The 15548-nt window shown below is 38.0% G+C and overlaps 2 protein-coding genes across 15 annotated transcripts in view; one reads left to right on the top strand and one right to left on the bottom strand.

Moving 5' to 3' along the window:
- Window positions 1–15548, top strand: part of LOC134818510 (glutamine-rich protein 2-like) — a 103482-nt gene that overhangs the window by 72614 nt on the left and 15320 nt on the right. For 7 of the 14 annotated variants that reach the window (XM_063828116.1, XM_063828113.1, XM_063828117.1 and 4 more), the window contains exons 1-9: window positions 8808–9002; window positions 9233–9311; window positions 9894–10036; window positions 10480–10569; window positions 10685–10822; window positions 10977–11037; window positions 11801–12232; window positions 14221–14315; window positions 14746–14877. In XM_063828116.1, the coding sequence (XP_063684186.1) occupies window positions 8814–9002; window positions 9233–9311; window positions 9894–10036; window positions 10480–10569; window positions 10685–10822; window positions 10977–11037; window positions 11801–12232; window positions 14221–14315; window positions 14746–14877 (1359 nt within the window). In that variant the 5' untranslated portion in view covers window positions 8808–8813. Of the gene's footprint in view, window positions 1–8807; window positions 9003–9232; window positions 9312–9893; window positions 10037–10479; window positions 10570–10684; window positions 10823–10976; window positions 11038–11800; window positions 12233–13568; window positions 13803–14220; window positions 14316–14745; window positions 14878–15548 lie in introns of those variants that run through there. The other 7 variants (XM_063828109.1, XM_063828105.1, XM_063828104.1 and 4 more) reach the window with 2 other exon arrangements.
- Window positions 1621–5963, bottom strand: LOC134818512 (endoplasmic reticulum chaperone BiP-like). The gene is made up of 8 exons (XM_063828119.1): window positions 5181–5963; window positions 4671–5001; window positions 4207–4510; window positions 3688–3934; window positions 3406–3557; window positions 3031–3263; window positions 2698–2900; window positions 1621–2357 (listed from the first exon to the last, which is right to left on the bottom strand). Exons 1-8 carry the CDS (start codon window positions 5300–5302, stop codon window positions 1979–1981), a joined length of 1971 nt encoding a protein of 656 aa, XP_063684189.1. The 5' UTR covers window positions 5303–5963; the 3' UTR covers window positions 1621–1978.

The following is a 15548-nucleotide window of genomic DNA, read 5'->3' as shown; positions in this document are numbered from 1 at the left end:
CTTGTGCTCGTGCCAAGTTGGTAATATTACATATTTCCTGTGAATTTTTCTTATAAAAATTAAATTGGGACACAATTAAGTTTAAGCTAATATTTGAACACTTGAAAAAGAATTTTCCGTCAGCCGTTGTGGGAGTAAGATTTGAAATTTGTGTTAATAAATTGGTTAAAGTGAAGTGTTTAGTTGTAAAGCTTTAATGTACAGTGTAATTAGATCTACATTTTTGTTGAAAAATTAGTAAGCTTACTGTTTATTAAGTTGAAAGAAGCCTAAAAAGGTTTGGTGATACCGAATGTGTTTTGTTAGATGCTATTGTCAGACTTGTGATTGCTTTTTGGTTTTGAATCTAGTGTTTTTATTTGAATATCAGACCAAAAGTTTACCTGAAATCGCAAACACACCCACGGTCAACTGTCAAGCAGACTTTTCTCTGGAGCGGTTGTCAGTTGTACACGTAGGACACGTATGATATCTTAACTTAACGAAATCTACGCTCATCACAATTAAACGTGTCGTGCGTATTTATCTAAAAACAGCTCATCGCGCGCAACGTTTCAGATATAAAATATACTGCAGATGGTACCGGATAGGCCCACGTATGCTTGTAGGATTACGTAGAGATTGCGGAAAACTTTTTGCACATCCGTCATAACACACGGATTGCATCACAAAGTGGGTGTAGGCGGAGTGAAATACCTTCTAAATTCACTGTAAAAGCCTTTAAGTCACAAAACTTATCATAGTGATCATACGTGATTGTTAATACGAACTTGATTACGGATACCATCTTCATTACGATGAGCTTGTTTGGATATTGCTGAAACAAGCCTGCGGTTAACATGGAAATACCACTGCTTGCATTTGTGATGCAATATTATGTAAAGAACTGGGTCAGAACTAAGGAGTTGATCACATTCAGTGTTTCACTGATAAAAGGCGGACGGTTTTATCTTTGTGGGTACGATTCTATACACGTTCTCAAAATCAGGACTAACTAATAAGCTAGTGATCACGTGGCTCTACATGCAGTACATCCGTAATATATGGGAACAGGTTGATAACTATACATTGTACTATCTGCAGTAGTATGGTATCTACAACTTACGTCACTGGACAAGAACCTTGTTTACTCGCCGAATGACTCAAAGTAAAATAATGAACATACTGAGGCGGACCAACCCATTACTGCTCAATACATATGTACACTGTACATACAATAAAACTAGGTTATTTTTGGAGTGCGCACTCATTAAAGTTTCAAGTAACCTCAGAAAAGACTTGTTATTTTGAGCCAATTAAATTGCCGTGATTGATGGTTCTATTCAATAGATTACGTCACTATACCTCATCAAGATCTGTTCTCAATCCTCATTAGAATTGTACCTGTTATTCCAACCAGTTGCTTTGTTTTACGTGTCACAACGACAATAAAGCTTTTTCTTCAGCTAAACATACGTGTCCTAATACCTGGCTAATTTTCTAGACAACTGGTGGCTTCTGAGATCTTACTGCACCTGTTACATCTAATTAAAGCCTTTGTTAGAACAGCCACACTCAGTGCAGTTGCAGATAAAACTCGAACTTTGAAATCGTCAGTAAGAAAAAAGTAAGGACACGACATTTTCTTATATCAACCATTCAACATTTAAGTGAAATAAATACATAAAAATGCAATATATAACAAAGTCAACACAATATCAAATACCAATGGTGCTCAGATTCCCAGAAAAAAGTTCTTAGTAAACGAGAATCATCTAAAAATAGCAACACAAACTTGGATAGCGAACTTTAGGAGAAGGCCTTGAGCACAGCTCTACAACCAAACTGAACTGTAATTAACTTAACGACTGAGAAGAGTAACCGCCGGTAGTTATACTTTCTACATAAAAATCTGGATCTTTAATTCCACAGTCTGTGATTAAAATGGGCAAGGATGGTAAGAGAATTTAACCTAAGATGTGATTTGATTGTCCCGTGCCTATAACTCGTCCTTCTCTCCCTCTCCGCCTTCTTGTTCACCTTCAGGTGCACCGCCGGCCTGATCACCGTACAGTTTGGTTACAATTGGCTGCACAACACTCTCCATATCCTTCTTGGCTGCTTCGAGTTCCTCAGCGGTGGCGTTAGGGTTATCATCCAGGAATTTAATAGCCTTGTCGATAGCTGCTTCCATCGATGCTTTGTCCTCCTCTCCGATCTTGCCGCCCAATTTCTCTTGGTCTCCGAGTTGGTTCTTCAGTTGGTAGGCCATGCTCTCCAGAGCGTTTCTGGCTTCAACCTGTGCTTTCACTTTCTCGTCCTCTTCCTTGAACTTCTCGGCGTCGTTAACCATTCGCTCAATGTCTTCAGGGGACAGTCTGAAGGTATCATGACGTTAAATCAATGTCCAGGGATCACACTATATATGAGCATCAATCTCAAACATAGATAGTTACGAACTCTCAATAATGCTATTATTTATTATATCGAGTATAACAGTGTACACTGTTCTTGTTAAAATACTATCACATCGAAGTGAGCCAAGTATGTAACAAGGTCGCAATATTCCCTAATTTGCACCACCAATATCGCTATTGCTCCCAAACTATATCAAACTATGGACAGTGGACACGTACACTTGATAAATGAATCAAGATTAAAAATGACGAACCAAAATAGAGATTAGATGTACCCGCCATAATTAAAAGTTAAATTTACCTGTTCTGATCGTTGGTGATTGTGATCTGTTCTTTGTTTCCAGTTCCCTTATCCTCCGCTGACACGTGCAGGACACCGTTAGCGTCAATCTCGAAGGTCACTTCAATTTGAGGGACTCCACGAGGTGCAGGGGGTACTCCGGTGATGTCGAATTTTCCGAGGAGATGATTGTCTTTGGTCATGGGTCTCTCTCCTTCGTACACCTAGAATATGGTTCTTGTTAGAGAATCTATCCGAGCATTACATAGTTTCTTGATCAGGGTGGTTACAAAATTTAAAACAGAGGTAGAAGTGAAATAATGCTAACAAAGAAGAGAAATAAATAATTCTAACCTGAATGGTGACAGTAGGCTGGTTATCAGCGGCAGTGGAGAAGATCTGACTCTTCTTAGTTGGGATAACACTGTTCCTTCCAATGAGCTTAGTCATAACACCTCCCACTGTCTCAATACCAAGAGTCAGAGGACACACATCCAGGAGGACGATTCCACTGGTCTGGTCTTCTCCGGAGAGGACACCTCCTTGGATAGCAGCTCCGTATGCTACTGCTTCATCAGGGTTGATTCCTGAAATTAATGGGTTTAACAGAGTGTTGTTTGCTAGTTAATGAGCCGATAATATTTTAGATGAAGATGAAATGGAATCTCACAGAACTGTACTTGAACTACCCTTACAGAATACAGATTACAGACCATCACATCACCGTACCTTTGCTGGGCTCTTTGCCATCGAAGAAGTTCTTGACGAGTTGCTGAACCTTGGGGATACGAGTGGATCCTCCAACGAGTACGATCTCATCGATCTCACTCTTCTTCATGTCAGCGTCCTTCATTACGTTCTCTACTGGCTTCATTGTGGATCTGAGAAATTAGTTGTTTAGAAACAAATCTACACGAAGTGAATAGGGTGAATAGGTAGAATTTCCTTTCACGATTTAATTTTATAAGAGATTAAATACACTGCACAACAAATCGTATCATGTTAACTTACTTGAAAAGATCCATGTTAAGTTCCTCGAATCTGGCTCTGGTGATGGTCTCGGAGAAGTCCTCTCCGTCGATAAGGGACTCAACCTCAATTCTGGCCTGATGCTGGGATGACAGAGACCTCTTTGCCTTCTCAACCTCACGTCTCAGCTTCTGTACGGCCCTCTTGTCTGTTCGGATATCCTTACCCTTCTTCTTCTTGTACAGTTTGATGAAGTGCTCCATAACTCGGTGATCAAAATCTTCTCCACCTGTAAAAGATGTAGTTATTGAAAATAGTCTAAGATGTCATTACATAATGGATATACTGAGCTGGTACGTGTCATGTGTATAAACTGATCATCCGAATTAGAACAAAAAATACGGCCAGCTTGCACCTGCAAAGCGTTGGTATCGTGATATCTTAATTCGATATCATGGTATCCAAATTTGATTTAGTTATGCTCTTAGTTATGCTCTCCGAGGTTACACAAAGAAGAAATGTTCTGAGAATGACTGTATGAGATGTGTAATTAAAACTTACCAAGATGAGTGTCTCCATTAGTGGCAACAACCTCGAATACTCCGTTATCAATAGTCAAAAGAGATACATCGAAAGTACCACCACCCAGATCGAAGACAAGGATGTTCTTCTCGCCCTCCTTCTTGTCAATACCGTAGGCAATGGCGGCGGCTGTGGGCTCGTTGATTATTCTCATCACGTTGAGACCAGCGATAACTCCGGCATCTTTGGTGGCCTGACGCTGGGCGTCGTTGAAGTAGGCGGGAACGGTTACGACGGCGTTCTTAATTTCCTTTCCGATGTAAGCTTCAGCTGTTTCCTTCATCTGAAAGAATTGTAACTGTAAGACTTATGAATGCATGAGCACACAATTTTTACACTCGAGCAGCTGCTTTCATCAATGCGATTTAGCTAATATCTTATTAAAATTTGAAGAATAGTAATATCATATTTGAGAGAAAGTAACGATGTTAACGTAGACATACCTTAACGAGAACCATAGCTGAGATCTCCTCAGCCGCGAACTCTTTCCTCTCTCCGTTAACATCGACAACAATGTGAGGCTTGGTGTTCTTCTCTATGGTGACGAAAGGGAAGAATTTAATGTCCTTCTGGACATTGGCATCAGTCCACGGACGACCAATCAGACGTTTAGCGTCGAAGATTGTGTTAGTGGGGTTGGAGGTCAGCTGATTTTTAGCGGCATCTCCGATCAGACGTTCACCTTCTTCGGTAAAGGCAACGTATGAGGGGGTGATTCGGTTTCCCTGGTCGTTGGCAATGATTTCAACTCGTCCGTTCTTAAATACACCGACACTGTAAAGTAATGACTGGGTTAGCTCAAACTACTCAAATTAGGCACCATTCAATCAGCACAATCAGAACATTTCAAGTTGTAAGATTTAATCATGTATCAATATTGTACGCTTTTCCAAGATCGTGTTCTAAGACAAAGGATAAAGTAACTTTAACTCAATATTAATCGAATTACTAACCAAGAGTAAGTTGTTCCCAAATCAATTCCGATGACAGTTCCCACTTCATTCTCTTTCTTCTCTTCTCCTTCTTCGGCGAAAGCCACACAAAGTGTAGCTAACGCTACCACAAAGAATTTCATGCTTTGTATTGGACTATGGCGCCCCTAGAATATGATAGAGAATTAGCATGGTGTACGTGTCGGCAGATAATTAGCTTGGTGTACTTATTATTTGTAAGATTTTTTAGGGTAAATAAAATAGGATGACCACAATGAAGACTGGTAGAACTTTATGGTGGTCATAAATCAATGTGATTTTAGGTTTTGCTACTTGCTAGTTGCTAGGTTGTTCCCAGTTTCTATTCAAGTGAATAGAGCGAATAGTCTAGCATGAGATCATGACTCCGTACAGATATTTCAAATCAATAGAATGATCGGATACTGTCAGGGCCTATGATTGCGCTGTTAAGAAAAACTATGAGTAAAAAACTTTCGTAGCGTTGAACGGAAGGTGTACGAAAGGTAAGAAGTAAACATTTCACTAAGGTTTGAAAGAGTTAACTATACAAGGTCAAGTACGACGAAATGTAAGATTTAGTTGGGGCGGAATAAGCAGTCAATTCCGCTGACCAACCAGAAAAGGATTGAAGAATAACAACCCCTGGAGCTTACGTAGGCTTTATTAGAGCAGTGCGATAGACTACGTTATGCAATGGATGTATAGAATGTGTTGCAAATCTATTGGTCCACAAATTTCTTTTATCCAACGCGACAAACAAATTCACGCGCATACCCAAACTACAGTTTTGATACTCTCTATGCGCGGCTAACGTTTTCAACAAATAAGATTGCTTGATATTCAATATTACTAATAAGTATTTCGAAGTTGACTGTTTGACTGTGCCAAATTGTTACCCAATTATAATGCCACACAAATTTTACCTGAGGACCCCAGGCTATTATGTTCATTAACATATGAACATATGTATTTGGCGGAATGACAAGCTGAGCGCGGCCCAGTAACACAAATTTAGATTTAAAAAACGAGGTGTCCTATTAATAATTATAAAACATTTATTTACAATTAAAAAATATACATTATTTTGTTAAATTTGTGTTTTTATTAAAATTTCAATTCTTTGAAATAAACATTAAAACTTTTACACTATAAAAAATGAAATCTGAATAAAATTTCATGAACACACTCAAAAATGTATTCAATTTATAAAATAATAACATATAATATATAGTTATACATCACAATTGGATGTAATTGCACAATTAAAATTTATTTTATCATGTTGTTTTGCAAATTTATATTTATCTTACTATATTTTAATAAAAATATCGATGCAATTAAAATATCTGGACCTAGTTTAGTTAGTGTTTACTTTAGCTACTTAGCATATAAAGCTGTGTTTTATTTTTTTTATTAAAAACACAAATGACAAAATTGTAAATAAAAACTGAAAATAAATACTCAACAGTAAAGAGTCTTATTGGTAGGAGCCGCGCGCTTATAGTATTGCGCTCAAATCTAGCTAGATTATTTGTTTCAATTTTGCGGAGTATCTCTATGGCAATTTTCGCACGATGGCTGTCTGGTATTGTGTGACGTTCATGCGTATCTGCCCCTTTCTGATGGTTTGCGGTAGAAAATGTTTCTCCACTTCCTTAAACATCGTGTTATTTTATTCTATATCTCGTTTGTAGTGATTGGATTCTTTCCAGCGAATATTTTAATCAATATTTAAGCTAATGCTCGATGCATTTGCTGTTTTCTGACAGTGCAGCTTTTTTGACGGTGCAGCTTGCTTGATAATGTTAGGATTATTACCTATATTTAACTGGGTTGGCCCGGATTATTACCTGCCGCAATTCATTACATAACACAAGTATCGTTTCCTTTCTAGCTATAAGGGATGAACCGTGAACGAAGAGATCTGCGAACCACTTACCACAATTTCGTTTAATTCTGACTGGTGATTCTTTGATGATTGCTATAGTCAAACTCGTTAGATAATCCCCTCAGATGCAGTTAAAAGATTGACTGAATTGTATTCTTAGAGTTACCCCATCTCTGAACGTCATCAGTACTTAAGAAAGTTACTGAATTCAATGCAAAGGTTTAAAAATAACAGAATCCAAAGAATAAAAGTTACATAGTATATAAACTGCTTGTCAAAGATTACAATTTGTGTCCGCCTGCGCCTTACCCCCTCAGCGCTTTTAATTAGTTATAGGTTCTTAGGGCGTCAGCATACAAGCCTACCCTAATTAAATTTCGTTAAACCATTTAAATATGTTAGAGTTAGTTTAATTGCGACTCGAAGTGGGATGGTTACAACTCTCTGATAGGATGCAGCTGTCATAACACCTGCTCTGCATTATAAAGCTCCAGTTTGCACATTAGTTTGTGCTTTCGTCAATAACTATGTAAGCTAAGCTTCGATCCTGTACACCAGTTACTTAATATCTGTCCTCTAGATTTTATTATCATGTAGTTTTTGTGCAGCCATACCACTTAACTACGTTATAAATGCCACCTCTCGAAATTTAAGCCAGAATTTTTGCTAGTTTTCCTCTTAGTGAGTCGAGTCGTAAATCCTCCATTATCTGAAAGAAGTATGATTTCATCACAGCTATCGAATATAAATTTCTTAGAATCTTTGTGTGGCAAAGTGTGACTACCTTCTATCATTGATACCATCAAAGAAATTGAGAATTGCTTAACTTTAGAGTAAGTTAGACTGGAAACACATATGGAGCACAGTGTTACACGTCTTCTGTCTTCTCCTGCATCGGCCACAGTCCCTCTCTTGAGTGTCCATTGGACAAGGGAATTATTGTTTGGTTTTGATACCCAGTACCCTTGACTTAATTCGGGGGTTTAGCAAGGAATCGTTACAAGAAGTCTCTAGAACAGGTTGAAGGAGTACTTTGTATGTTTAATAGTTTAAATGTTTAATAGTTTAATAGCTTTCTTACAAAAGATCTAAGGCTGGTACAACTGGGTAGTTTTTAAATCACACGTAGCACGTACAGGGGCCCTGAACATGGTTCGACATCCTAATTCCTAGATAATGTCTAAAAAGTTTAGTCTATAATAGTAAATGTATTCGGTCTTCAGAGTCGTGCAATACGGTCGTTACAACACTTTAACGTTACGTTACGATACCTTTGTTAATTGTTACAACCTCTCCGCTACGTTCTCACAGTGCTGAAGACTGTAAGGAGACAAGTTAAAACGTTGCTTGTTACTCTTTCTTGAGGTATAAAGTGCTTCAAACGAGCTAAGCTATTAACAGTTGCCGATAAAGCCTTCCGAATGACATAATTTCATTTCTATTTCCTTCATATTCTATTGCGAGCTAGCTACAATGATACTTCTGAATCATATTTCAGAGCCTGTCGGTACTCTCATGCAGTAATATCGTTGGTTACCATGGTTGCCACTTTTTATCTGGCCATAAATTAATGGGAGATTTGCTAAATTTAGGTATTCCTTGCCAGATTTTATTATCAAAATTGATTAAATCTTAGATTTGTTTCCTTACCTTAGACTGACTTGATGAAAATTAATAGTAACTCCCACGCTAATATTCATGACATAGGGTGACATAATTTTATAGAAAAATTGATATATCAAATTATGTTAGGGCCCAGGGAAAATCATGGTATACAGCTGAATGAGGATCTCGTAATGGGTACGAAGGTCGAACTTCACCAATTTATCGACCTTTCTGTCGACATACACGAGCAGAAGTCGACAGTAAATTTTGTGTATCTAAACAGAGTCCTCCATGAACTTGTGAAGCACCTTGGAATCGGAAATTTAGAGGTAAGATTACGTAGAATTAATGTTTAGCCTTGGAAATCATTACTTTGCTAATATAATTATAAATCTTTTTTTGCTCAATTTCATTTATTTTTGTTGAAAAATTTAAAATCCTACAGACAATTTTAACCTCACAGAAAATTTAAATCCTACGGATTTACTCTCTCAGTTATTTCATTTGACGCGACCTTAATTCCGTCTTTAAACGAATCATTAAATTAAACCCATTTCAGATATTAATAGAAGATGGTAATGATCGGCCACCTTCTCCTAAACAAACCGTTTCCTTGCCAAACGTTGCCTTGACTACTGGTAAGTGAGGATTTTAAATTATTGTAATATCAGACAGCGCGTCTTGGTCGTATTACTATTACAGTTACTTTTCAATGCATCAAACTTAAGCTTATTCTTTCAATTATTCTTTACATTAATTGTGATTCGTTCTAAGTTGTATAAATTGCTATTTGCTTGCCAGCCTTTGTTTTGCGTTGAGTCGGACCGTTTACAATTTACATTGGTCAAATTTCTGCACTGCAAAATAGCATACGTGTTAAATTAATCACTTTTAAAACTTGTGCAGTCAAAAAGACCAAATCATGTAAAACGAACTTGTCCTGCAATGAAGGTGGTTCGTGGTAATTGTATCGTGAATTGCACAAGATGTGGTCACGGAGAGTTGTGGTTTCCAGTGATTAGAGTGAACAATTCCGACACGTGTTCACTCAGCGGCTATGCATGTGCTGACTGCTGTACGATCAAAGTTCAATATTCACTCTTATTTATGAGGATTTTATCGCTAAAACTTAGAATATCATTCAAATTTCGCAAGCAAGTAGTTTAATTTATCCATCATGTTTTCTACTCCACGATTAAAAAACTGCCAATTCTCTTCAGAGCCTGATTCGAAGCCAGTTGAGTCTACTATGAGCGTTTTATCGGATTCAGATAACCAAGTGATATCGGACTTGAAAGATAAAGTTGATGGACTGGAAAAGAAAATAAGTGTTATGGACGGATTAGTGCCCGATGAAACAAAGGTTTAAATAAGTTTATTATTTAAATTATAAATCGTAAATTGAGATTTAAAAGCTTCCTTTTGGATCCTCTCGTGTTTACGAGCCGGTTCGTAGTCCTCGACTAAATGAACCACAAACTACTATAGTGTAATCTGTATCAACTTATCGAAGGGTTCATCACTTATTAGCTGATAAGTCACAAAGATAAGGTCCTGTTAGGAGATAAGATAAGGTCCGGTTAGGAGCTCACTAATGTTCACATTGCACTAGTATGTAACTAACGTGACATATAACTTATAAACTGTGTTGTGGGTTTCAACTGATATTCTTATTGTGGTAATGTGAATCGTGACACAATTCTAAACTTTTAAGTCATAGATAAAGTAGTGCAATTTTAGAAATGAGATAAAATTTTAACTACGGTTTTCTTTGATAAACTCTTAAAGTATGACGAATACTTTCAGATGCAACATACGGAATCAATGATTGGAGACATGTGGAACTTTGTTAATCTTGGCAAACGTGTTGATGGTTGTGAAGACACCCTTGAAACGGTAATTCTTACTTTTTGAGAGTATTGTTGAAAGTTTATTTAATTTATTTGCTTGTTACCAGCTCTTCCGAGGCTGACCTTCCCCCTTCCATACCTCCAACCAACATTTTTCTTAGCACGCCAAACTGATCGACGGAATCCGGAAAGAAATAAAGGACTTGAACTCTTACAAATTTTATCTGGACCAACTCAAGGAAAACTCAACTATTGATCTACGAGCTATGATTGACGGACTTATCAGTGACATGGGCGAGGTGAGTCCTAAAATTTTCATCAACTTAGTAAATTAATTGGAATTGGACGAGATTATTAGTCTATTTATTGCTCTATCACATATTCATTCGAATCAAGGTCTTTAGCATAAAGATATAATTTTCACTAATTTTAAAATATAAAATATTTTCTTAGAAAACCAAAAAGATTAACGGACTTACGGACAAAATACGGGCTCTGGAAAACTCAAAACCGGGTAGGCTAATATTCAATATCTTGACACTCTGATTCAGTACTGAGTACTTAATACTTATTAGTTATTGAGGTCGATTCTTTATTCATTTGATCATGCGTATTTGATATGCTCCTGATTTTTAAAGTTTTCAATTATGGTAACTGAATGAGCTTCGTCTCTTTGCAAGTTGAGAGTTCGTTTTCTGTCTACTTGATTTGTGTGTGATTAAAAAAAAGAACAAAGAAACAAGGGCTAAATTTTGTCATTGTAGTTTGCAGTGCACGATGATATTGTTCAAGACTTCACTGAAGACAAAATTGCTTTAAAATTCACGGCGTATCTTTGATACGAACTTATGTGTTTTGCCAATATTCAATATCCATAGCATTTTCAAGTACATACTATTCTACTGGAGGGCAATTTCCGCTTTCAAACCGTGGGATCTCTTTGAGAGCAAGTTGCTATAGGGATGTGTGCTTAAAGTTGTATAGGGATGTGTGCTTAAATGGCCGTTCTAATCCGATCCGAGAGTCATTCATGTGGTCGGGTTGGTATGTTTAAATACCTAACAATGGTATCACAACTCCGGTTTGATAGTGTGCTTATCGTGGGCATTGTGTTCAGCTGTAATTTAAAGTTTTCCCGAGGACGAACTATTCATCACATTGAAATCATTGGCGGTATTAAAATATCATGCAGCAAGCATCGTGTTTAGCGCGGCGGTTTATAGTTAAATGCTTATCATTTGTATCAAGTAACCAATGATAACAGTGTCGTATTTCAGACGAGGCACTGGCTCAAGAACTGGCAAAGAAGGTTGAAGGTTTGATAAAACTCAAGGATGAAATTGATGGCAAGATGGCGGGGTTACCCACTCGGGCGGACATCACAAACATACAGGAAAACTACGTGTCATGGATCGGACTGGATGAGATTTTAAGGAACTACAAGCCACCACGAACCCCTGCTCCCCCCTCACGCGAGGGAATTGCAGCTCTTCAAAAGGCTGACGAACTGGACCAAAAGACTGACGATCTTGGAGACAAGATTTCTGGACTGGAAAAGGAAGTTATTGGAAAACTGGACAAGGACGAATTTGCTGCAAGGATCGAGGACGCTATTAAACAGCGACCTCCTTCCTCGCGAACTGAACAGGCACGAAAACATTTCACTGAGGCTCTTCAGGATCTACAGGACCGCATTGCTGCTCTTGAAGGTACGGTACTATAGTTTTGTCAATTTAAATTGACCCCTAAGTATCCAAAAATATGTACGCATGAAAGGCTGTAATTTTTAGTGATCTCACGGAACAAGTTCCTCTGATGACACTATTCTTGTTTAAACTAACTAAGGATATATTTTGCAGCTGGAGGTAAGAATAGAGATAATATTCGGTAGGTTGGCGTCGCTTAGGCCCTAGCTAGACTGAATCTAACGCATCATGTGTTGCATCACGTGATGCGTTAGAAACAATGCCTTCTTTGTGGTTTTATCCCGCTTCATCTTCTAATTCACCTCAAATGTAAACTTGAATGTATCATTACGTCATGTCCACAATTAAAACTCTATAGAAATGCTCCGCAAACTCAAACGAAATTATCAATATCTCTGAGGCAACATTTGCGAATCTAAATACACGTTGGTGCAATTGTAAACAGTGAGATCATATGATTTGCATATTTTGTTTAAAATATGTTTACAATTGGTATTTGCTACTTTCTCGAAGGAGTACCAATTGCCAACATGATCATATTAGGACAATCATAATGTTTATTTTTATTGATGTCAAATCCAACATTGCATTGATCATGCAAGTTTCGGCATGCATTTACTTTTTGAACATGCATCAAATGTACATCTTATTTTATTTACGACATCGTACGAAAATTTCAAATCACCAGTACCTACTCACGTCACGGTCTTTAAATAGTTATTTCATGATTTTATAATAATTTACGTAATATAATGGAAAATTATCCAAGCTGATCTTGGAGACAAGATTTCTGGACCGGAAAAGGAAGTTATTGGAAAACTGTACAAGAACGAATTTGCTATCTCATATCATGGTTTTATAATAATCTACGTAATATAATGGAAAATAATCCAAGCTGAAGTACGCTGAATTAAGCTTTGCCGCTACGCTGATTCCGCTTGATTCAGTCAAGCAAGTGATCAACACTTCGAACCGCCGAATCTTATGCGTGAGCAGCTATCATGACTTAGCAAGCATTATTCTATTAATTCAAGGGCTTAGCATCCGAAATTTTAAGATTATCATTAGCCCTCCATATTGAATTCAACGTTGGACATTCATGCGGTCGGAATTTGATAATAGGTGATTGCATATCATACATACATGTATTTAGAGTTCTTGGTCTTAAGTGTAAATCCTTAAATTAGAAAAGCACGGTTCACTGGACTGAAATTAATTTCACTACATCATCTTTTGTAATGTAGAGAACCAATTATTGAACCTGTATGAGTGTATGATGCTTTACTGTAGCTTATTTGGCCCACTATGTCATTATCAATTATCATGTCACCTTTCACAGAAATGGAAGATGAGCAACAACCAATAAACATGATTTCACCCCTGCCACGCATCAACCACGCATCTGCATCTGCATCACCGTTACCAATGTTCCGGGAAGATTTTATCACATCTCCAGTTCCACTCGCCATACTTCCACCAATTTCAAGGAGCCCTTCACGATCGGCACTACTAATGGAAAGCGTAAAAGAAAATCAGATTTTATTAAAGAAATCCCAACAGAGACTCCAAAATGGTCTGTAAATGTTTATCCAAATATTGAAATGGGCTACAGTAAAGCATCTTCATAAAATACTAACATAAAAAGCATCCTCATAAAATGCCAACTTTCTTTGCGGACTTGCTTCACGATCTTTCAAACGCTGAAACATAGCCATCCTTAGCAACATGCAGTTTTATCATGCCTCCATGTGCTGTGTCCACCTCATTAATGTTCATGCTCTACTGTAGCCTTGTTTTAAACTTGAGGACATTTTAAAGTCTCCAGTAGATTTAAAGTGCCAGGTGTCTGGTGTATCTTGGTTATGGTGCACATGGAATCTAATTTTGAAATTACTATCCAGAGGAACATAAAGATGTTTATCAAACAAAATGTCATCAAGAATTACATCACAAATGTTTCATATCTCTAATTTCATGTGTTCGTTCTTCAGCTGAATTCGGTGGTAAGGCTCTACCCGACGATCTGAAGTCACAACTGGAACTTCTTCAAAATGGAGTGAATAATGCTTTGAAAGCAGCCGAATTGGTAAGAATACTGATTAAATAAACTGGTTATTTGATTAATCATTGTGTCGTATTAGAGAATCAACCAACAGCGCATATTGGCATATGCCTTGGAGTAAATATAACTCTTACATTTTGTAGTGTACTCCCACGTTTACAGTGATTTACACTATAGCAATAAGCTGTATACATGCTCTAGTTGTAGGTAATAGCACCTAGTAACCAGGCTATAATCAATTTATCTGGATCAAGTTACCCCAGTACATCCAGAGCACTCAGCTCTACACTCTCAGCATGACAACTAATGTTTGCTCTCCGAACCGGCGCCCAATTTCTTTTCACTGCCACTTTAGTACCTACTTTAGTGACAGCAATTTTTTTGGTCAGTTGATCAATTTGTCTCGCCATAAATTACTTGGAAGTGATCTTATCATTACCAACGATCTATTCAGATCGGAGAAATAAGCCAAGAGAACGAGACAAACAAGGCGGCAATATCGGAGCTCAATGGCCAGATCGAGGACATCATGGACAGATACAAGATTCTACAAGATTCTATTGATAATTCACCGAAGCCAACAGCTGTATGTTTATCGTTTTTATTTAATAAGATCAATTACTTGACTCAAAGTACGATTTGACACCAACCAGGACGATAACCACAGTGCCAGGGATATCCAGGCCCTTCTTTCAAAGAGTTCTTCTATTGACCCACCTGCCCCTAAGAAGCCCAAGGTGAAGTGGCCGGCCGCAAAGGATGAGAGGTGGGTAGAGTTTGATGTGAGTGTTAGTAAGAGAGTGAGACAGGAGCAGAAGGGGAAGCCATTCCAGGAGAAGATGGTGAGCCATTGCGACACGGTGTATGATGATGGTGTGAAATGGTTTGGGCTCGTGATTGATGGTGCAGAGTCAGGTAAAGGTCTCAGGTTTGCCAACAGGAGACAGGAGGAGATTGATAAGTTGGTCATTGAGAGGAGAGTGCTGAGGAGGAAAGCCAGGAAAGCTTGTTCCCAGTCTGTAAAGGATGGTTTCAATGCTTTGCTTAGAGGCCTGGCAGAGAAGCTGTGTAAGTTGAGAAGAGCAGAGGCAAGGAGGAAGAAGCAGAGAGAAGTGAGGAGACAGAGAGGTGGGTTTACTCGAGATCCTTTCAAGGCTATTAAAGGTATTCTTGAACCAAGCCCTGTGGGAGAGTTAAAGTGTAGTAAGGAGGAGTTAGACAACCACCTGTCTAATACGTATAGTGATGCCAGTCGGG

Source organism: Bolinopsis microptera, chromosome 7 (assembly GCF_026151205.1).
Source record: "Bolinopsis microptera isolate Bmic1 chromosome 7, MBARI_Bmic_1.0, whole genome shotgun sequence".
Taxonomy (NCBI): Eukaryota; Metazoa; Ctenophora; class Tentaculata; order Lobata; family Bolinopsidae; genus Bolinopsis; species Bolinopsis microptera.
This window is presented reverse-complemented; position numbering and strand designations above follow the sequence as displayed.